Consider the following 22,995-nt stretch of genomic DNA (forward strand, 5'->3'; position numbering starts at 1 on the left):
AACACAGAAAGGGTCGGTTTATTGGAAAAATTCGAAATCATTAAAGTTCAGATTTGTTTTTTTCTGCTGGACAGGATGGGTGTGAAAATTTTTCATCTGAAAGGTAAATATGAATAGCAGCTATCAAACAAATTTACTGCATTAGTACAATGTAGCGGAGAGGAAGTATTAAATTGCTCCAAAAACGTAAATACTGAGTACAAGTGCCACAAATTTGTACTACCAGTACAAGTATATATTTGTACTACCAGTACAAATTTGATGCTCACGTTTTAGAAATGTTTCGTCTGCATACAGACTTAAAACCGTTTCTTTTTCAAACACCTTCAGATGTGAAGATTTTAAACAGTTTTTTTTTCTTTTTCATTTTTTATCCTCTGTTTCAATGTTTTTTTTTCTTGTTGGTTTTCTTTTTCTCATTGTCTTCATGGTCAACACGAAGGAACGCTAAAAAATGATTAAACTATGCCTTGAAAAAAATTAATTTTTTACAATTAAAAACAAAAGTTCTTTTTACAAGTCGCGCGTAAAACACAACTCCCGTGAACACCTCTTCACGGTGACCTTATCTAAATGCGCCGGAAGCGGACCTGTTAGCTGCGGTGCCTTCAGATCACCAGGCAGCTCGTCCCATGAGCGGCACTGAATCCTGAAAATAAACACAAACGGGCCGAAAAATCTGATTCCAACCCGCTAAAGTTGAACTATTTGGATGGTATGAGTTAAGGTTCAGCTCCAGTGAAGCAGACTTTTCAGTAACATTAAGTTATAGTGACAGTTCAGTTAGCTTTGCTAGCAGCGTTAGCCAGCTAGCCAGCCCTTTGCCTGGCGTCATTTCCTACTTTTGAAAATCGCGGCCAGAGAGTAACGAAGCAGAGATGGAGCTACAAGGTAACCTGAGTTTCATAAAGTCTTTATCTGCTGTTTTTATGTGTATTTTTATTAATCATTTGTCTGCTATGACAAACTGTTAGCTCAGCGTTAGCCGCGCACAGTCGTATTTATTTCTGGTGTTACAGAACATGGTGGTGAAATGTGTGAAAAGTGTTTCTCACGCTCACCATTGGTGGAATAAGTTCAAAGTTCATTTACTTAAGTAAAAGTAGAAGTGCCACAGTGTAAAAGTACAAGCAAAGGTCCTGCATTCATAGTGTGTGTAGGTCTGAAAGTCTTTCTAACTCCAGTTTCCATATAAAATTGATAGGAAGTATAATTATGTACAGCTCAGAGGTGCTGACTAAAATGTGATCTAAATATCAGTGAATCCATACACTTGAAAAATAATTCTTTTTATTATATTTTAACTTAATATCCCTGCTGGTTGTCATTGATACCTTTCATTCCGAGGTCAGTATGACTATGAAACGGGTATTAAAACACATCCTGTGTGGTTTTTAAAATGTCTAAAGTTTATCTCGGGTGAATCCTGCAAAATACTGTGCATTTAGAATTTTAGTCAAGTAAAAGTAAAAAAGAATTGGTATCTAAACATACTTAAAGTACCATAAGTAAAAGTACTCATAATACAAAATGGCACATTTCAGAATAATAATGTATTTTATATTAATGAGTTATATTTATTATCATTGATACATTAATATTTACATCACTTTAATGTTGCAGCTGTTAACTGTGGATATTACAAACATGGAGCTAATTTTTAATTTATTTATATTAGAGTTGAAATGTTTAGCTGATTAATTGGTTAGTGAATTGATAGGAAATTAATCGTTAGCTATTTTAATAATCAAAATGCCAATAATTTGCTCCTTCCAGCTTCCATGCTTTTCACAAATGGTCGATGCATTATTTAAAGTAGGAGAAACTTACAGTAAATCTCCTGCTACATATGAGCATCTCAGCTCCCAGGCTTTATCTGTAATTAATAATTGTTGACCTGAAATTGATTCAGACCTGATGGTGACTACTTGTCTCAAACCAGTCTAACTGTCCCACTGCCTTTCAGTGGGAAATGAACCGATGACCCTGGGCTCTCCCACCTCTCCTAAGGCGACCTCTGGAGCTCAGTTTCTGCCTGGCTTCTTGATGGGTGACCTGCCAGCTCCAGCTACCCCCCAGCCCCGCCCCTTCAGCCTGGCCATGCCCATCGTGGAGAGCACAGGTACGCACCGAGGTCAGCAGGACGATACACTCACCTGCAGATCAGCTGATTGTTGTGTTTTCTGTAGATTTTTAGTTTGTGTTGTCTTACATTTTAGGAGGAGGAGGGGGCTCGGCCCCTCAGCCCGTTGTCCCCACACCCAAGGATAAAAGTGGAGCCCCACCTATCCGCAGTATCCATGAAGACTTAATGACTGTAGGGACGCCCCTTAATGCACACAGGCAGGTGAGTACACAGGTGCTGTCACTCCTAACCTGCTGCAGGAGATGGAGCTCAGGCAGAGAGTTTCCATGAGTACAGATATTTGATGTTTGATCACAATGATCTTATTAAAAGATACAGAACTTGCAAGATGCCGAGGATAACAAACAAAACCTTACACTTTTTGCACCAGCAATGATTCTAGTGATGAACCTCGAAACCCAGTTCTGAAATGACTAAGAACCCAGACCAGTTTTCAGATTGGTGGTTTTATTGGTCCTTGACGAAACCAGGGGGTAAAATTAGTGCGTTGGATTCTACCACACAGAGCAGAGAAGCCAAGGAGGAGAAAATGACACTGGGTTAAATTTAGCTAAGTTAAATATTTACTCATGTTACTGTAAGTGCAGTGAGTAAAAAGCTCATGAGAGTAATTGTAAAGTAGGTGGAGAGAGGAAACTGCTTAGGAGGTTTTTTTTCTCACAAAGATCTTTTTATTGAATTATTGGATTTTGAACGAATGGACAAAGTTTACATTTGTACAGCGTAGCACTGAATCACCAAAATACCAACTGATTTTGTTATTATGAATATACCATTTGTACTGTGTACCATATATATGACTCACCTTTAATGAGTAAAGGAATAGAACGAATGTTAATATGCTTATTACTTGATCATCCTTTTGCACAGCAGAGCACTTCTTCAACAAGCATACTTAATAATAGTTTAAAAAGAACCAATTAGGACAGAGAATGAACGAGTCTCTCTCTCTCTCTCTCTCTCTCTCTCTTTCTCTCTCTCTCTTTCTTTCTTTCTTTCTTTCTTTCTTTCTTTCTTTCTTTCTTTCTTTCTTTCTTTCTTCCTTTCTTTCTTTCTTTTTCTCTTTCTTTCTTTCTCTTCAGTCCTTTCCAGTTATGCAGTCTCCTCTGTCTGCACGTCAGGCTGCAACTCCAGGAACAGGTACACTCTGATACTATTACTACTGGTGCTGCTAGCTGTTGTATCACTGATATTAGTACTGACACCGATACTCCTGCCAGACAGTTGTTTTCTTCCAATATTGTATCAACAGCCTGTGTTTGTCTCTTTCCAGGAGGAGGGAGGGGCAGTGACTCTTTAGCAACACAGGGATTTGAGAGTTTAAAAAAGAAAAATACTGTATATCAGCAGATGTTCCTGTTTTTTGACATAAACCTTTAGATTTGTTTTTAAAGAATTGCTAATATTAACAAATACACAGATACATACAGTACGCTAACATCAGCCAAATTGTCAACCTGCCAATATATCGGTCTGGCTCTAATCAATATACAGGGAATACTAAGAATGTCTCACTTGTATTTTTTTGCTGCCTTATTGTAAACGCATTCAGTGATCACTTTATTAGGTACAGCTGTTCAATTTAATGCAATCCAATACCGCTGTTGTATCATAAAGTCAACTTTTATGCCGGCTATAATGTTCTAATCTCTCATCCTACCTGTCTCTGTCTCCAGGTGTGCAGCAGGTGTGTCTGTCTCCAGCTCAGGTGGATCCCTTCTACAGTCAGGGAGAGTCTTTGTCATCTGACGATCAGCTGGACCAGACCTGGGTCACTGTGTTTGGGTATTTTCATTTCTAAACAAAGTCAATAATACTGACCTACTGTTGAAGATAGTGTGAATGTAATATTCATCTTGTGTGTGTTTGTGTGCGTGTGTGTGTGTGTGTGTGTGTGTGTGTGTGTTAGTTTCCCTCCAGCTTCGGCCTCATACATCCTGCTGCAGTTCGCTCAGTACGGGAACATCCTCAAACACATGGTGAGACAAAAACAGGATGATGGCGTTTTTTTGAACGTCTCCATTAAGAATTAAAAAGTTAATGTTTAACATTTACAGCCTCATAACTTCGATAAGAATGATCCCAGTGAGGAGGAAGTGTTGGACTGAGATCAGAGTTTATGTGTCTGAATCGGTGTCCACAAGCTCAGCACACACAGCTCAGATTGTACAGGTGTATTGATAGATGTATTGATGATGTATTGACAGATGGCGTCGCCTGGTAACTGGATGCACCTTCAGTATCAGTCCAGGCTTCAGGCCAGGAAAGCTCTGTCTAAGGATGGGAAAGTGTTTGGGGACGCCATCATGGTGGGAGTGAAGCCGTGTATAGACAAGGTCAGTACCTGTTTTTATCTACCTGTGTGTCTGTCCGCTTCTCTGCCATCTGATTGGTTCTTCACATCATGTGACACTGGAGCCTGAACCGAGCAGCAGTGACGTTCTCTCTCTCTCTCTCTCTTTCAGAGCGTGATGGACAGCAGTGAAGCCGTCTCCTCTCCCCTCGCCTCCTCCTTCTCCTCCTCCGCCCTCCCCTCCACTCCTCGCTCGGCCATCAGACCGCTCAGCGCCGCCTACAGGAGCTCCAGCAACGACTACCAGGTGACCTCTGACCTCTGACCTCACTCTGGCTCTACTTGAAAATCTGCATTAGCTTTGGGTTCAACAAAAACAGCTGCTGGTCGACTTTAGAAATAAACCCGTGTGTCCGTCTTCAGGTGGTAGCAGACAGACAGACGCCCAGGAAGGATGACAGCTTTGTTTCCAAAGCGATGGAGTACATGTTTGGCTGGTGACATCACACAGTGCATCATGGGATACCTGCAGCCCCGGACGAGAGAGGAGAACCGATGGATAAACTGATTCACTACACTGTGTATGTGATTGTGTGGATGAGTGTGTGTGTGAGTGAGTGTGTGCGCTGAGGTGAAGAATCTTTCTTTCTTTCTCTCTCTCTTTTATAATCTGTATTTTTTTTACTGTCTCTGTTTCAATAAAGTTGTCAATGGTTTGAATTCAGTAAAGCTGAAGTTTCATTCAGGGGTGATGTTCTCTCAGCAGCCACACGGTGGCACTGTCACATGACATGGCCAAAAGTCTGTGGCCACTCGCGCTGCTCTAACGAACCTCCACTCTTCTGGTTTCAGTCTTTTCAACGACATGTTGAACCAGCTGCAGGGATTTCCTGTTCAGACACAACAGCATCAGTGAGGTCCAACACTGATGTTGACGATGAGGTCAGGCTCTCAGTCTGTGTGATCTCATGTGGAGATGGAAAGGTCAGGGCTCTGTGCAGACCAGTTCCACACCAAACTTCCATGTCTTAATGTTTAAACAGGAAATACACAAACTGTTTACTCAAATTGTGAGAGTACTGTTGTTATCATTGTATGCTGTAGCCAGATTTCCTGTTATTGAAACTAAGCAGCACAAAACCTGTTAGAAACTGACTCAGATCAAAAGTACGCCTACTGTAGATCAGCTGTTTGAACTCAAAGTGTGAAATATGATATTGTCCAGCAGATGGAGCCACGAGTCCAAACGTCGAGACTGTGGAGCACACGTTAAAAAGTCTGTTAAAACATTTAGTGTTGGGAATATTTGAAATGTGATTAACAAGTAAAAATCTAGAGTTCAAGTGTTTTAGAGAAAAAAAAGCAGAAGCTACAGAAAGGTAAAATTATATTCAGTCCAAACACATTACATAATGAACATCACAGGTTTATGTAATTAGTCTCCACCTAACATTTGCTCTGTCAGTTTGGTAACAAGTTGAGCAACATATTTGGAGCAGTGAGGTGCAGCCTGTCGATTGTGATGTCCGTATGGAAATACACTGGATGACTAATGGTTGATGAGAAATCGAGCTGATGCATGATGCATGTACTTTAGGCGTGAATAAAACCCACACATACATATATATAAAAATACAGTACACACACGTAGCAATACCAGAGTGTAAAAGTACAACAGTATTAGCATCAATATATACTTAAAGTATTTATTTCACACTGATGTATTGATTATCATTAATTACTAGTACATTCATGTGTGCCTCACTTTAATGTTGCAGCTTGTAAAGGTGGGACTAATTGTAACTACTTTATAACCAGCTGTGATAAATAAAGTCATTTCTTGTAATAATGAATGTTGTTAATCTGAATCTGCAAAGTAACTAAAGTTATAAAATGAATGTAGCGGAGTAAAAAGTATATTATTTCCCTCTGAAATGTAGTGGATTGGAAGTATAAAGTAGCAGAAAATGGAAATACTAAAGTACAAGTACCTTATACTTGTACTTCAGTATAAATAATGACTGGTTTTAGTAGAAGCATGTATCAAAGTGCAGCAGGGCTTGTAAACATGTACTTGGAGGCCACAATTAAGTTTACGTGAGGAGGGATGTCTTAGAGGCAGAGTTAAAGGGGGGATTTCTAGGCCTCAGTCTCACTCATCGTAAGTCATTTCAGAAATCTCTCACCAGCTGACCTTTCTCCTAGTAACCAATTACCTCTGGTGTACCTTATCCCAGCAACATATGGTCCCCTCAGCCCTCACTCTCCTGCTGCAGCGTACAGCAGGGGATAAATGACGAGAGCAGGCCTCACAGGCTGGACTGTACTCTGAACAGAAGGCGCACTGCTAGAGAAAAGACAGAGAGAGAGAGGAGGGGGGTGAGTGGAAGAGAAGGGGGGTGGGGGAAGGCTTTGGCTGAGCTTATGCTTGACCCTCCTGACCTTAGAAAGACATTTGAAACCATATGATGGCCAGCCACTCCAGATGTCACATGTCCCATTTTGAGCAACTTGGGGAAACCTTTTTGTAAATATACAGTATATATACAATATATATAGAATAGTGTATATATATATATATATACACAACATATAGGCCTCTCTGATCTGCATCCTTGTCGTGGACAGAGTATGAGACAGTGAAAGCCTGGACACATGTTCTATAAAACTCCCACTATGGCTCCTATATAAAAGCAAAATACCCAAACTTTTGTTTGTTGATATCACTTTGTTGTCATTTTGCATTACATATCTTTATGGAGTTCTGCTTTAGTCGTCTTTTTGTGTCTTTATGGGGTCACTTTACCTCTTATAGTAGTGATTGTGCATATTTTTATTTTGCATCTTTTTATTTTACCTTCTGCATCTCTCTGTGGTCATTTTGTGTCTCCTTGTAGCTGGTTTGTGACTCTTTGTGGTAATTTTCAATCTATATGTTGTCAGTTTGTAGTAATTTTTCATCTCTTTGATGTCGTTTTGCATTTTGTAGTTGTTTTGCTTGTCTTTATAGTCGATTTGTGGTAAGTTTGCATCACTTTAGTGTCATTTTGCATCTCTTTTGCAGGTCTTTTGTGTTTCTTTGCGCTTGTTTTGCCTCTTTATTTGTGTGTTTGTTTGTTTTCCTTAGAACCATAAAAATATCTAAGTTTCGCTTCCTGGTCTTTTAAAGACACAGTTATGCATTACGGTAATGACACAACCTTAATGAACGGTTTCATGTGTCTGCTTATGCCGCTGACGGCGAAACCAATCCGAGGCGTGTAGAAACATCGCGATATCTCGTCCAACAACCCGCTGGCCTGAGGTTACAGAGACGATATCTCGCGCTACCTGAGCGCTCGGTGTCTCATTCCACCACGGTCAAGCCTGCCGGGAGGGGGTATCTGTTCAACAGCGCCACAGCCATCATTTCATTTGGAAACTTGAACGGCATTTATATTTATAACAAACAACGTAGTTTTATTTATTTAAAGTAAACGTAATCGTCTAACTTTATAAGTAACCGTTGGCTCAAGGTCGTAAATTTATACAGAAAAAGGAAAGCTAAGTTAACGTACAGGATAGCCGGTCGTGCTAACAAAGAAAATCCTTTCTCTTCAGAAATAATCCCCCACTACTCTCTTTAGTTATGAGTCATGTGGTCATTGATAATCCACACGGTCTAGATCAGCAGGTAAGTACTTCTAACTTGTTTGTTTTTTCCTCATAGAAATGTGATGATTTTTTTTCCGTTACGCACATGTAGTTTCGTCAGGGAAAGAGTAGCTAGCCGCGAGCTAAGCTAACGCTGCGGCTGGGTAAAATGGAGGTGGTGATGTCGCCGTAGAGAAGATTGTGATGGCGGAGCTCGTCACTACGTTGTGCCAGAAAACCGAACTAACAAGCTTTTTTTTAACTGCGTGTACCACTCTTTTAAATGGTTAACAGCGACTTTAAACACAATTAAATATAAAACGTCATTCGCGTCTTGTGAAATGTTACTGCAATTAATGGAAATTTATGAGGGTTAACCAACATTTGCGACCCGGCCGGTATCCTACGAAGTTAGCCCGGCTAATGTTGGGCCTTCTCAACCTGAAACGTGGCGCAGGAAAAAATGTTGGCAACGGTTTATAGCGACCATTAACCTTTCTGTAATGCAATTCTCTCAACTTTATAAATCGTTCAGGATGCATACCTTTGTATACGGTTATTGACTGCTAGTGTTAAAGATTATTTTATTTATTTATTTTTTTTTGCCATTTTAATTTGTCGGTGTTTTCCTATTTAATGGTTGTGCCATGCTTGCCATGTCGCTTGTTGGATAAACCAGGCCAGTTTTAATAAGCAAAATTATAGGAGTGATCCTGTTTTGTACATTTGCTCAGTCCATGTCCAACTGTCCAACTAAGATATTGAATAGTAGCTCTGTAACTATTGATTTCCATTATTAAAGGATAGGTTCATAACTTTGAATAATGTCCTAAAATATTAAGAGGGTGCATATGAATATTGAAATAAGTTTTACTTGTTTACTTGTTCCTGCGTTTGTAATGGAGGTGATGGGAAAATTCAGGCCTCTATATTTACCAAAGTTTATGTGACGCTTATATGAGGCTTCATCAGTCTCCATTACACAAACCAAGTGGATATCAGCCAAAGTTAAAGTCTTATTAGTGTAAAAGTTCCTCCTTTTTGTTTCACACAGTCAGAATGAGGACTGTGGATTTAGTCTGCCATCAAAATGCACTAAGAATCAATCTGTAAATGTCCCAGGCTGAACTTTGCGAATGAATACAGCAAGCCAACCCTGTTTCAAGATGGATCTGGAACAATTGTGAACCCATCCTTTAATCTGAGTTATTTTTATTCTTCCCTTTGTCCATAATATATAAGAATTATTATAATTTCCCACAGTGTAAGGTATTTTTGTTTGACCAACCGTCTCAAACCCAAAGATGCTCAGTTTACTGCCATTTAGAACAAAGATAAAGCTTCAAACCCTCTCATTTGACAAAATGGAACCTGCAAATATTTGTCACTTTTAAATGACAGACTCTAAAGACTATTTTTTATTCGTTCTAAACATTATAGCAGATTATTTTTCTGTCGAGCAACAAATTAATTGAGACTAATCGATGCGCCTGTAGTTGGATAATTGCTTAAAATTGTTATTTCAAAGACATAGTACTGTGTTTTACCAGACTTTTAGTTGTATGATCACCTGATTTCAATTAAAAAAAATTTTTCTTTCAGCTTGCTGCCCTAGACTTGAACTCTGACGGACAAGGCGGAGGAACTGGCAGTAAGTAATACAACAGACTTAACATGTCAATGTAAAATCTCATGAAATTTTTTATTTAAAAAAAAAAATCAATAATATGGGGTATTGATTACATCCAAGTTACGAATGTACAATTGCAACATGAATTTTTACAAAACAAGCAAGGATATTCTTTTTTGTAGTGTGTTTATCTTTTGAGGTTTTATTGGAAGGTCTTTAGAGTTGATTATAAATTATAAATACTCTATCGTAACAGTGATTTTTTTTTTGTATAAGTATTCATAGCTTAGTCTTAGTAAATTAGTGTTTAACTGTTTTCTTTCCCCCTCCATCTAGGGCGTTACATTCCACCTCACTTGAGGAACAAAGATGCTTCCAAAAATGGTGAGTTGAGTGTAACAGTCACCTGCTGAGCCACATTCGGACCCTCAACACAGGTTTGACTTGTGGTGTTCTTGATGATAAAACCCCATCAGAGCATGGTAAAAGCAAGCACAATTGAGAAAAAAATTTTTATTGGTGAGGCGTTAACCAGACTATATTTATTTCTGGTTCTGCCGCACTTCAGACCATCAGGACCATTGAGGACACTTGTCTTATTTTTAACATGTGTACAGAATGAGGAGAGAAAGCCGTGTCGAAAGGGCTTTCTGTGTCTGTACACGATAGCTTATTTTGGCACGGATAAAGTAGGGCAAGTGGGACTGCAAAAACGGCCATAGTCTCGAATTCTCGCCCCAGACTCCTCATAAGTAAGAGAATGGGGCAAATTTCAAACCTCTCTAACTCAGTTTGACATTTCAGTAACTAATTTCATAGGTAATCTTTTTTCTGTCTCACGTGAAAAAAGAGGAGTGCTAGCTATTGGCTGCTCTGATAAAGGGAAATGTGGAGGGTGGGTGGGCTGGTGGTTTTTATCATCTGTAGACTTTTAACAATGTTTTTGTAGCTAGGTTGAGGTGGTTTGGAGGTAGTTGTAAGTTGTTTTTTTTCCTTCCTGTACTTGTTTAGCCTCTTAAAGGCTTTAAATCAAGACACATGTTGTGCCTGACATTAAGTCAGGTAATTTTATATAAAAAAAACAAAAAAAAAAACTTGGAAACATGGTTCTGTGTCATTGCACACTTGACGTTTTTTCTCGTTTTACTGTTTTCTTATTCCACAGCAGGAAATGCTTATTCCGCTGGTAGACAGTGCGGTTATTCAGTGGCACCAGTAAATCTCTGTAAGTCCCTTCTGTCTGCTTTCGCTGAGGGCAACCTGCATTTCCAGATGCATGAAATAGCCATTTTACACACCAGCAAAGCCAGTGCGAAGGGGGGGAGGGTTAGGTCAGACCTATATACATGCACGGTAAACTTAATGATGGGCCCATGATTAATTGATGTGCTTCTCTCTGCTGGGATGCTTGCACTTTAAAATGAGAAACATCTTATAGGTAAAGGGCAAATTAGATGTAACATTAAGGTTGATGGGTTAATGCTCTTCTTTACCACAGTGAGTTGAGATTTTAATCTCTTGAGGCATATGATAGCTTCATTTAAAATGACTTTTTCCCCCTATATTTCACCTGCACTGTCCCCCCCAAGTTTCTTTTAAGCAGTGCCCACAACCATGGCAGGCAGAGTGTCAGCAAAGGCACAGAAATAACTATACTTCAGGATGGGATGACTGTAAGATTGGTAACTATTAGTGTTAAGTCGAGCCCAACACTCATACTGCATGAGCCAGTAATCATGGGTGAGTCTTTTTATAGCCTGCTTCCCTACCTTTGCTCAGGTTACCCAAGACTGGCCTCTCAAGAGCTTGCCTTTTACCATGCCTACAGTGGGGGTTGGCGAAACAGATGTGGTATACCTTGACCTCTACCTGCATGCCATGCCATCTACTTGTTGGCAGAGTTTTCATATTGTATAAAGCTGAACACTGGGGCGTAATCAGATCGTGCCCTTGGTCACTTGAAAAAGAAAATGCAGCAGAAATCTTGGCCTAACACAGCGTTTGTCACAGCTTGCAAGTGAAGTTGCTTATGATGCATGGTGATGGTGCCTTTTTTAAAGACTCTGCACTGCATCACTAGTGTGACTGTCTTACTAATAACGAGACTCTATCTGTGAAACAATGATCTAAGACCTGTTCACTTATTACATTGTCCAGCCTTTTTTATACCATTTTAACATCTGAGTCACAGTCATGAAATCAAAGCTGGGATTTTATTTTGCAGAGAGACTGAAATTTTGAGTGCATTGCTGCACTGGCATCATTCAATCCCACTCATTAACAACGACTCTCTGTTCTTCTTTCAAGTCCTTTATAGACCTTGGGGTCTTTTGTCTGCCTACGACATACTAAGTGGGATTAATGAACACTGCTGTGTGTGCAGGCTTTTCTTCCAACAACTGACCACTCCTTTTAAAAAATACTTCTCTCTGGTGTGAAGTTGAAATAACATTTAAATGTACTGGTGGAAGAGAAACCTGCAAACACTCGCCGCTCCTTGGCACATGACTGAATACTCCTTACCTGTAGCTTCTGTCTGAAAGGGATCTTTGTTTCTCTGAGGTTATTTCAAAGTAGACTGCTTCTCCTTGGCCTTTTTCTTTGGCATTTGAGACTGAACGATCAGTAGAACAATCCTTAGCTGGCATGTACTCAGCATTTAATGGATGATAATGTACGGGAATTGTTCTCTTTGAGGCGGGCAGGTTATCAAAGATAATTTTTACCTTGGCGACATGTGGTCTTTTTGAAGTTGAGCAGGCTTGGGTTGTTGCACAAGCATCTGTAGAGTCTGCAGTCTGGCAGACCTTGTGGCATGATCAAGGTTAGGGCAAGGGGGTGCATCAGGACTGAACTATGTCAGACTGTAGGAGGGGACGTATTCTCCTTTTCCAAGAGACGTGGGATTCACTGAATCACTGTAGCTTGTACTTTGAAGGATTGAAATTCCCAAACTGTCTTGGCTTTTTTAGTCTTTCAAAATCAGTAATTACAGGTTCATACTAATGTTTTTTTGTTTTTACCAAAAATTAAGATAGTTATACATGAAGTAGTTGTGAAATTTCTCAGTTATTTCCTCATTGTTCAAATATCACAGCTTGCATAACAAATCTGGAGAATTCAACATTGCTTCGAATTGGGGAATTATTTCTCTACTACAGCTTTCATGTTTGTTAGCCATGATGCATCACTCCTGGCTACTACAGCATTTTTACTTGATTTTTAAGAGCGAGCTTTTTGATCAAGATGCAGTTTGCATTGTTTTGTTATTTAGCCTTGTTTGTACTTGGTGGTCTGACGTGAACTGAGGTTATCTGCATTGCTGTTGCAGAACGTTAGGCTCAGACACTGCTGCATGGTGTGCTCTGGGGGCACATGCATCATTTTTGTCTGATACGAGTCTGAGTGACTAAATTCTACCACAAATCCTATTGCTAATTTTGTAGTAATTTAAAAAAATACAAAATACATTTGAACTTTACTTTTTAAAAAGTTCAGTGTGGTAAACGGTTGGAAGCGACAGTGAAACTGGGAAGATGTCGGAACGCCACATTTCTGAAATAGAAATAATTACTTTAACTTCCCTCTCTTGATTGCAAAGCAGATTTGTCTGAGACCCTAATTACTCACTGAACTGACCAACATCCTTATCTTGTCACCATGGGCACAGTAAGTTGTGAGCTTGTTCAGAAAATACTGGACAGTAGGCGTTTTGCATTTCCTCTGAATTTATTTACTCAGAACGATATTGGAGACAAAAAACCATGGGACATCTTAACTTGTCCGAGCTGTGGACTGGTGTGCAGCACATAGATCAGTGTGTGCCTGTGTGAAGCATTACAAGGCTTTTCCTTGTGCTTACTTGAAGGTGGGCATCATGGTGGATGCAGTTACCTGTTCGCCGACAGGTACGAGTTATGATTTTCGCCACAGATCTAGAATCAGCCCCCGTTTGGCTGAACCAACTCTCATTCAAAGCAAAGACGAATCTGAGACTAGATCTGTGCAGCCGCTCTTCCCCTTGATGCTGTTGTTGCAAAGCATCAGCTGCGTAGCAAGCCTCACCTTGGCGGTGCTAACTGTCCGTTGTCCCTCCCCCCCTTCCCACCAGCCTCATCCTCAGCCTGCACTGATAACAGTGTGGCCTCCGATGGGAACGATGACACAGCCAGTGTCCAAAGCTGGGCAGATCGTTGTGGTAAATGTCCCATACAGGCAGAGGCAGGGCTCAGTAGGTGTCTTGGTACAGAGAAGTCATCCTTCTAACAAAGCCAGTGTCTTCTTTAAAAAGTTAGATATTTCACAGTGCTTTGATTTCTCTGCATCCATTCTCTTATTCAGATGTAGAACTTGCTTTTCACTTTCCCCCACTTGACGACATTAACTCGACCCATGACACAACTGTTGTTGCAGCATATTTCAGTCCAGTTTCTAGTCTATTATTATAAAGCTGCTTGTATCCCACCTGTTAGTGAATTAGGCTGAAGGCAGGTCAGCACGCAAAGTCTCTATAAGCACAGTCAGATTTTCTACTTGCTTACTGACACTAATATGTTCAGAGTTTTCTCCTGGCAAGACTCTCATTCTGCATGTCCTTTTGTCTCCTCGTGAAGACTCACCTGGATGGGACGGCGGACGCAGCAATGGATTTGTGAATGGTTACCACGACAACCGCTCCAACGGGAGCTTCGGAGGGCGTGGACCCCCTCGCAATGATAGAGGTGGGCGTGGTGCCTACCGTGGTAACAGGGGTGGAGGCTCGTTTAATCAACCATTACAAAATGCAGGTGGGGAAATCCTATCGTGCCTTAAAATATCTGCCTCTAGCTATAGAGTGGTGACAGTGTAGTTTTTAGACGTTAACTCAACCCTCCCCCACCCTTGTTTATCCATGCAGTTGTTATAATATATCAGAGTCCTGTTACTGGGTTTAATTTAGGATGAAATAACGTGGTGATTTTTAAAACGGCTAATGGCATTTTTCTTTAAAAAAAAGGAAAGACCATTTTCCGCCTTTGGTAAGAACGTGATGACTTCTCGCAGCTTTGCAAAAAAAAAAAAATCCAATAATATCAATGACAGTATTTATCTGTTCATTCTAGGTTTTGGCAATTACGAGAACAAAGACGGCAACTGGGGAGGAGCTCCCAGGGACGCTGCCTACAACAGCTTTGGGGGACGAAATGATAGGTCCAAGTCGACCTTCTTCAATGACCGTGGGGCAGGCTCAAGAGGAAGGTCTGTAAACACTGTCACATTTAATAATATACAGTGCTTTGTTTGTTTTAATACAACATCTTAATGGTGTCTTTATTTTGTGATAGTGAACATTTCCATTGCTTTATTTTTTACTAACCAGTAGTGCCTCAGGTAACTGTAGTAATCTTTCAAATGTGGATACAAGGAATAAAATTGGTGTGTTGATCCCTCTGAGGCCATTTAGTTGAAAAATCCCATTACTTGAAATTTCAAAAGGCGACTATTTTCCTAAATGGATGCCATTTCTGGCATATGAAATACATATTTTACATAATTACATAGTTCTACCCATTGGACAGAATTGGATGATTTGGGAATTGCAATTGAATCTTATGTTTTCAACTGTGAGGATGTTGATTCCTAATGCCAGTTAAATATTTTGAGTAAAGTGTATTTATGGTGACATTTTCCTGTACCTCGCTATGATTGTTCTAATTCAGCGGGACTTTTAATTTGTAAAATGTCGGTAAACTTAAAATGGTCGCAGGTTTTTCTTTTTTCCTATATTTCACCTTATACATTGGTAAAATGTTTGATTTGACATCTAGATCATTAATATAGTAAAATTGAGGATGAATTTATTGCAAAAAGACATTACCTTGCCAGAAATGTCAGCCATCTTGGAAATGGAGGCTATCTTGAACTATCTAAAACGTGTTTTATGAAAAGGATTTGTGCCAAGTTTAGCACTTGTATCCACATTTTACAGATTTCTCCTGAAATATGTTGCTATCTGCTGAGCTACTAGCTTATTCAGTTTAGCTGTTAGCTTGCTGAAGCTATTTCAGACACCGACATCTGCCTGGCATAGTTTGCCGCTTTTTGTTTTTGCTCTGAGGAATGAAACGTGGCTTACAGACTCATGTTGTTGTGCGCAGATATGAGCGCGGGGGTTTTGCGGGCGGAGGAAACAGTCGCTGGGTGGAGGACTCCAGAGACGACGATTGGTCCAAGCCCACTGCTCCCAATGAGCGCCTGGAACAGTAAGACCGATTCTGCTCACAAAAATTACAACAAAACTAAACTGTCGGCCATCTTGTGTCTGCATTTCAGCTAAACTTTTCACACCTTGTTTTCTAGCGAGCTTTTCTCTGGAAGCAACACTGGGATAAACTTTGAGAAATACGATGATATCCCCGTTGAGGCCACTGGAAGCAACTGCCCGCCCCACATTGAAAGCGTAAGTCTCTACTCATTCTGAATCTATCATTTTAACATTTAAAGACGTAACAGGACAGTTTGTGTCTCATACTGATGGTGCGTGTGGTTATTCTGTAGTTCCATGACGTGGACATGGGGGAGATCGTAATGGGGAACATCACCCTGAGTCGCTACACTCGCCCCACCCCAGTCCAGAAGCATGCGATCCCCATCATCAAGTCTAAGAGAGACCTGATGGCCTGCGCCCAGACTGGTAAGTTTTTCTACTTACTCTCAATGTGTTTACATGGCAGCTTTAAGTAGATCAGATCTTTTTAAAATAGAAAGTATGGGTTGATGGATCATTCAGTGTGTACCTTAAGTTTTAGATCTTGTAAACAGTGTGTGTCTGATCCCTGCTGTGTTTCAGGCTCTGGTAAGACCGCTGCCTTCTTGCTGCCAGTGCTGAGTCAGATCTACACTGAGGGCCCAGGAGATGCTCTGCAGGCAGCCAAGAACAACGGACAGGTACTGGGGAAAAGAGAGAAGGCACAGTAATTAAACATATTCTGCGTTACCATTCGACGTGTTCCTATAAACATTATTTCTTCCATCCTCAGGAGAACGGAAGGTACGGCAGACGTAAACAGTACCCGATCTCCCTGGTTCTGGCTCCCACCAGAGAGCTGGCCCTGCAGATCTACGATGAGGCGAGGAAGGTGAGCTCCAAGAATCCAGCTGGCAACATCGACCCAACCCTACATCAAATGAAACTTCTTGAAGCTTAATCGTTTCCTCTTTTTCCATCTTTCTAGTTTGCCTATCGCTCTCGTGTGCGTCCCTGCGTGGTGTACGGAGGAGCTGATATCGGTCAGCAAATCAGGGACTTGGAGAGAGGCTGTCACCTGCTCGTGGCCACACCTGGACGTCTGGTTGACATGATGGAGAGGGGCAAGATCGGTCTGGACTATTGCAAGTCAGTATAACACAGGGGTCCACTCAGATTGTTTAAAAAAAAAATAAAATAAAAAAATGGACTGACTCCAGTATTTATTTTTGTAATTTTTAGGGCTTTAATATTAATATATTATTTTCCCAATTAATCAATTAGTTGTTTTGTTTATAAAATTGCCAAAAATAATGAAAAATCGCCACAAACCCAAAGATACTTGTTTCACATTGACATACAACAAACACAATAAACCTTTTTAATGAAGTATGACGTGTCTGTGCAGCTACCTGGTCCTGGATGAGGCCGACCGCATGTTGGACATGGGTTTTGAGCCCCAGATCAGACGCATCGTGGAGCAGGATACGATGCCGCCTAAAGGCATTCGTCAGACCATGATGTTCAGCGCCACTTTCCCCAAGGAGATCCAGGTGTGTATGAGGCTGTCACAATGCGTTTATAGAGTCTTGCTTCATGTGATAAATATCTGCGTACTTATCTGTTTCGTTTCGTTTGTTTGCATAGATCCTGGCTCGTGATTTCCTGGAGGATTACATTTTCCTGGCAGTGGGACGTGTCGGTTCCACTTCAGAAAATATCACCCAGAAAGTGGTCTGGGTGGAGGAGACAGACAAGAGGTCCTTCCTCCTTGACCTGCTCAATGCCACAGGTGAGAAATGCAAACACAAAAATCAGTGTTTGTTTTTTTTCCTCCCATGAATGTCACATTGGGCTCTAACCCATCATCCTGTGTTTGTCAGTCTGCCCCATATCAAGCTAATATTGACTTTGCTACATCTCTGCTAACAAATGTTGTTCGTTTATAGAAAGATAAGATTTAAAAACAGTGTGATGCAGGGGTGATGAGGCACTGACATCACATGCCGTGTTTTTTAAGGGGGTTTGCTTCTCATGATGATCTAAAGCTGTGAAAGTTGTGTACTGAGCAGCCTTACGTTTACTGGCCGGTTTGGTTTTATCTTAGTTATTCCCAGTGAGGTTCAGGAAAATGTGACAGAGGCCCCAGAGAAACCGGGTAAGTGTGAACATACCATAACTTCACTCTGACCCACAAGCCAGAAACATCACATCCCACAGCTCATCCTGTCCCTCCGCTCCCCCCCGCTTGACATGCTGCCTCAGTTCTGTTTTTTATTATTTTTGTTTTTTTTTTCCATTTTCTTCCATTTCCAATAAGAGCTTGTAGGATCAACGACAACGTTTTTGCCTCGCACCAAATAGACCTAGTGAAAAGGGAGTTCCTTTTGTAGCGCTGCAGTGTGTTTTCAACACCAGCGCTAATGTCAGCTGGCTCGACATGATCGTGTTGGCCGGTTGTCATAGAAAGAGCTCTCAGCTTCCATGAGTCAGATGGCTGTGGCAGGTTTAATGGCACCAACCTGTTCAGTGAACATACGACAACAACAAGGTTCTGTAGATCTTAGTTTAAACCGCTCTAATAAATTCCACTCCTTTTTTCTTTTTAAGTTGAATTATGTAGAAAGACCTGTGTTTTGTAACTTGACTTTACCTCCAAAGAAACAACACACATTGCTTTTGTGCTGTTTCCACGGTAACCGGTGCAGCTGCCACTATAAAAAGCAAACTGATGTGTAATATATGTCACGGACAGCCTCATTTAAAAAGTCACAATTGGCCGTTATTCAACCAAGGTGAAGAGGCTTGGGGGAGAGGGGTCAACTGCATGTAAATGGCGAAGTAGGTGGCCAGTTACCACCTCAAAAATTTAGCTTGACTGATTGGCCGGATCCGGGCTTTGATTTTAAAGAACTCACAGGCTTAATTAATAATGGAGAGGATGGAGCTTTGACGGATGTAGCTTTGTTTTTCCGTGCTTGTGCCAGAGTGCGTTGGTAAAACAGTGACAGGGTTAGCTGTGAATGATGCGACCTGTCCTTCCCCATCACTCCTCAGCCATTTTTATTTCAAAAGCCATTAATGCCATATATCTAGATTTTAATTTAACAATTCAGATTTTTAAGTTATTCATCTCATCTCTAGCAGAAAAACTGAAGCCAGGGTTGTCAGTAAATGAAAAGCTTCTTATGCAGCCCCTGTCTCCATCTCTGAGTTTTCATGTTGGTTGTTTGATTTTTTTTTTTTTTTTTTTTTTTTTTTTTTTTTTTTTACTTCATAAACTTGCAACTTTTTCAGTATGACAGTTGTAAGTTCCCATCTTTTTGGTTCAAATATCCATCTATAGCCCCGTTCCCAGTTATCAAAGATTTCTTTCCACCACCTTTTCCTTTTCTTTTTTTTTAATTTATTTTTATTTTATTTTTAAAAAAAATTTTTCATACTCTTCATCCTGCCCTCGTCCTCTTTGGTCTCATCCTCTTTTGTTTGCGGTTGCACAGGTAAAGACTCGTTGACTCTGGTGTTCGTGGAAACCAAGAAAGGAGCCGACGCTCTTGAAGACTTCCTCTACCACGAGGGCTACGCCTGCACCAGCATCCACGGAGATCGATCCCAGAGAGACAGAGAGGAAGCTCTGCACCAGTTCCGCTCTGGACGCTGCCCCATCTTGGTGGCTACAGCTGTAAGGGACACGACTATCATTAAACTATATATATATGTGTATGTGTGTGTGTGTGTGTGTGTGTGTATAATAATAATGAATTTCACCAGGAGATTGTGGACTTGCCTTGTTTAAATTATTTAAGAGGTTTGATATATTGAGTACTTTTGGGCTTTAAACACTGGATCAGATCTGATTTAGAATGATTTCTCCAAGATGAAGATTAAAAGATTTAATTTACAAAATCTATTTATAAAAAAAAAAAGGGAGCCACATGCTTTTCCTCTTGGGTAAATGAAAACATTTGCTTCAGTTTGCTAAATGTACCTTTTGATTAATGTGAAATTTACATTATCAAAACCAGGAATGAGCCGTTTCCATTTTAGATCCACGTTGGTTAATTATCTGAATTTAAACTGACTGTTACTGTGTCAAAGAGCAGGAAACAAAATATTGAGTTTACAAAGTCTCTTTGACATTTTGGAAATTCCCTGGAGAACAACCAGGCCAACTGGGTCACAGAGGAAACTGTGGCTTTGGCTCAGCTGAAGGACATTGTTGGCAGACTTTCGTAGCTGTTGCTAATTAACTCAAGCTTAATAATAAAAAACGTGGACAAAATGAACCCAGTGGTTTTCTCCCTTGACTCTGACTTGATATTTAAACAACCTTTTTCCTCCTCTACTTCTGCAGGTCGCTGCCAGAGGTCTGGACATCTCCAATGTGAAGCACGTCATTAACTTTGATTTGCCCAGTGACATTGAGGAGTACGTTCACCGTATTGGCCGTACGGGACGTGTGGGCAACCTCGGTATGAACCTTTTTTATATATATCTATATATATATATATCTTCGATGCCTGTTGTGTAACGTTTAATAAAAATTAAGTGGCTGTATAATCTGACCCCGGTTCTGTTTTGTGCAGGTCTGGCCACGTCGTTCTTTAACGACAAAAACAGCAACATAACCAAAGACTTGCTGGACATCTTGGTGGAGGCCAAGCAGGAGGTTCCCTCCTGGCTTGAGAGCCTGGCCTACGAGCACCAGCACAAGAGCACAGGCCGCGGACGCTCAAAGAGGTAAGTCGCACACTACACCACCTCGTCGTCAGGTGTAACTCACAGGCCACACCTGAGTGTCTTTATAGCTTTAGTCTAATGATAGTTCTACACGTCATTTCACAAACCAGGTTGTCATGTGCTCTTAAACATAAACCATATCCTCTCCCTCGGAGAGGTCGATGACTGGATTACCATGTTTGGAAATGATGATGGTGAATAGACCCAGTAAGTTTTATCAGTCAACATCACTAAGTATTGTGGGTCAAGGCCAACAAGTAGGTCTGCTCTGGAAAATCTTACGTGTTTATTAAACCACGTTACCAGCTTGGACAGGGCTTTATAAGCTGATTCATGAATTTGTCATGTAAAACATTTTAACTTTTGTAACTTGTTTTGCTGCTGAGGATTTTTCTTTTCTAATGAACACACGTTCTCGTCTCGTCTTATTTAGGTTCTCTGGCGGTTTCGGAGCCAGAGATTACCGTCAGACGTCCGGTGGTTCTGGAAACTTCAGTGGCAACCGTACAGGACGTAACCCTGGAGGCCATGGAGGAAACCGTGGCTTTGGTGGAGGTGAGGAACCAGTATTTTCTGCCCTTTTTATCTGTGGTTCACTTGAAACCGTCAACACTTCTCTGTAGAATCGTGTTGCTGCATAAAAGCCACAGGTTCCAAATATTGAGCTTATTGCACGCGATATCTTTAAAGCTGACCCAGTGTCAGTTTAATTTAAATGTATTGAATGACAATTTTAAAAAGCATCTCAACTATCACCTGACCTCTGACCTTTCCATTCACAGGAGGCTTTGGTGGCAACTTCTACAGCAACGACGGCTACGGAGGAAACTACAGCCACTCTGGTAGTGTGGATTGGTGGGGCAACTAGTCGCTTAAGGAGTAGGTTGCCATGCCAACCCGACCCAATGGAAACCACATGTTAACTTAAGCCAGACCATAACAACCCTCCCTGTGTAGCTTCACTGACACACAGTACATTACCAACCCTGGTTCTCTGCCATTCGCTTCTCTCAAAAAGGAAGTGCAGCACGACGCAAAAGGAAAGTCACCAGCACGTGCAACGCACCGGAGACCGCAGAGATTCGCACACCTCAGAGTGAGCATGGATGCTGACATGCGTTGTCCGATAGCAACCTCGGACTTTTCATCGTTAAAAGTATTTTTGTTCTTTTTGTGGAAGGAAAAAAAAAAAAAACCAATTGAATAACCTGAGGATCATTTGTATGTTAATGTACTGTGCCTTTTGAATTTAAACAGGAAATCTATGTTTTCATTTCACCAGATGAACATGGCCAAGAGCTCTAAATTTGTTTTTACAGTTATTTTGTTTGGTGAAAAAAAAAAATATATATATATATTAGAAAGGTAAAATAAGCTTGGACTTAATCAAACCTTGGCAAACACTGGGATATTGTGGCTCTCGGAGTCATGATTCCATTTGAACTTCAAATTTATCGCAGGAACATCATGTAGCCTTTTCTATAGTCAAACAGCTAATGGAGCCATTACTACATCTAATACAAACTGGGCCACTCTGTGAAGCAACCGCACGGTCCCGAGGGACAAAGTTACATTTGTTTTCTTTCTGTTTTTGCTCACTCTATCCTGGACAGGCTCCTTTTTATGGATATGGTAGTCTTTAAAATAGCCATTCCTATTGTAATCTTAAGAAACACAGAAGTCATTAAGCTCAGTGCCAACGATCGCTGAGGTATAAGCAAGAATAATCAATGCTGGATCTTGTTACTCCACATTTTTCAATTGACTTGACAGTGTTATGGCAGCTAGTATGTTACCAAGTGCTAGCTACATTAAGTGGGCGGTGTTTTTTGTTTATTTTTACTTGAGACATTTTTGGTGCAGGTGTGTGCAAAATTGAAATTTTTTTTTTTTTTTTTTTTTTTTTAATTGTTTCTCTACAAATATGTATCAAAACAAAAAATGCCTGCCATCTTGAAAGTGAAGTTCAAAATGGCTGCATAAAGGACCACAGCATCGGGAGGGCATAGCGTGGGTGTTAGTGTTTACTGAATCGACCGGCAACCACGAGGCCCAGATGGTATTCTACGCTTGCAAGTGTTTTGTTTTTTGGTCAAGGAGAAAGGACACGTGAACTGAGTCGCAGGCTTAACTTAATTACAAACGTTTTCTCTTTTCAAGCTGCGTTGGAGGCATGGTTCATCTTTAAGAGACAGGCATTTGAATGATCACTGAGGTTTATCAATTTAAAACAGCGAGGGGACGGAGCAGGGGGGGTGGAGCAGCACTCCGACCACTGGGGTTAGGGGGGAACAAAGGGGGTAGGCGCGTGGGGTGGGGGGGGGGGG

The 22,995-nt window shown here is 40.8% G+C and overlaps 2 protein-coding genes across 15 annotated transcripts; both read left to right on the forward strand.

The window, feature by feature from the left end:
* Positions 1-590: 590 nt before the first annotated feature.
* nup35 (nucleoporin 35) lies at positions 591-5,159 on the forward strand. Of its 2 annotated transcripts, none has more exons than XM_023409038.2 (9): positions 591-891; positions 1,967-2,134; positions 2,220-2,347; positions 3,229-3,286; positions 3,823-3,931; positions 4,056-4,125; positions 4,354-4,482; positions 4,612-4,746; positions 4,863-5,159. In XM_023409038.2, exons 1-9 carry the CDS (start codon positions 879-881, stop codon positions 4,938-4,940), a joined length of 888 nt encoding a protein of 295 aa, XP_023264806.1. In that variant the 5' UTR covers positions 591-878; the 3' UTR covers positions 4,941-5,159. The 2 variants fall into 2 exon arrangements, with proteins under 2 accessions (XP_023264806.1, XP_023264807.1); XM_023409039.2 differs by having other exon boundaries at positions 1,967-2,122.
* Positions 5,160-7,781: 2,622 nt separating this feature from the next.
* On the forward strand, positions 7,782-22,943 carry LOC111657068 (putative ATP-dependent RNA helicase an3). 13 transcript variants are annotated; one of them, XM_087174759.1, is made up of 23 exons: positions 7,782-8,112; positions 9,675-9,723; positions 10,039-10,086; positions 10,868-10,927; positions 11,292-11,384; positions 11,482-11,553; positions 13,814-13,900; positions 14,316-14,489; positions 14,805-14,940; positions 15,840-15,944; positions 16,042-16,141; positions 16,240-16,375; positions 16,532-16,629; positions 16,722-16,820; positions 16,917-17,077; positions 17,337-17,481; positions 17,576-17,720; positions 18,036-18,086; positions 19,429-19,610; positions 20,283-20,400; positions 20,515-20,668; positions 21,102-21,223; positions 21,451-22,943. In XM_087174759.1, exons 1-23 carry the CDS (start codon positions 8,068-8,070, stop codon positions 21,534-21,536), a joined length of 2,466 nt encoding a protein of 821 aa, XP_087030885.1. In that variant the 5' UTR covers positions 7,782-8,067; the 3' UTR covers positions 21,537-22,943. The 13 variants fall into 13 exon arrangements, with proteins under 13 accessions (XP_087030885.1, XP_087030888.1, XP_087030886.1 ...); XM_087174762.1 differs by having other exon boundaries at positions 14,316-14,423; XM_087174760.1 differs by having other exon boundaries at positions 11,292-11,375.
* The last annotated feature ends 52 nt before the right edge of the window (positions 22,944-22,995 follow it).

This window comes from Seriola lalandi, unplaced genomic scaffold (genome assembly GCF_002814215.2).
Source record: "Seriola lalandi dorsalis isolate HSWRI2012SDOR001 ecotype SW California unplaced genomic scaffold, Sedor1 jcf7180002054382, whole genome shotgun sequence".
Lineage (NCBI taxonomy): Eukaryota > Metazoa > Chordata > Actinopteri > Carangiformes > Carangidae > Seriola > Seriola lalandi.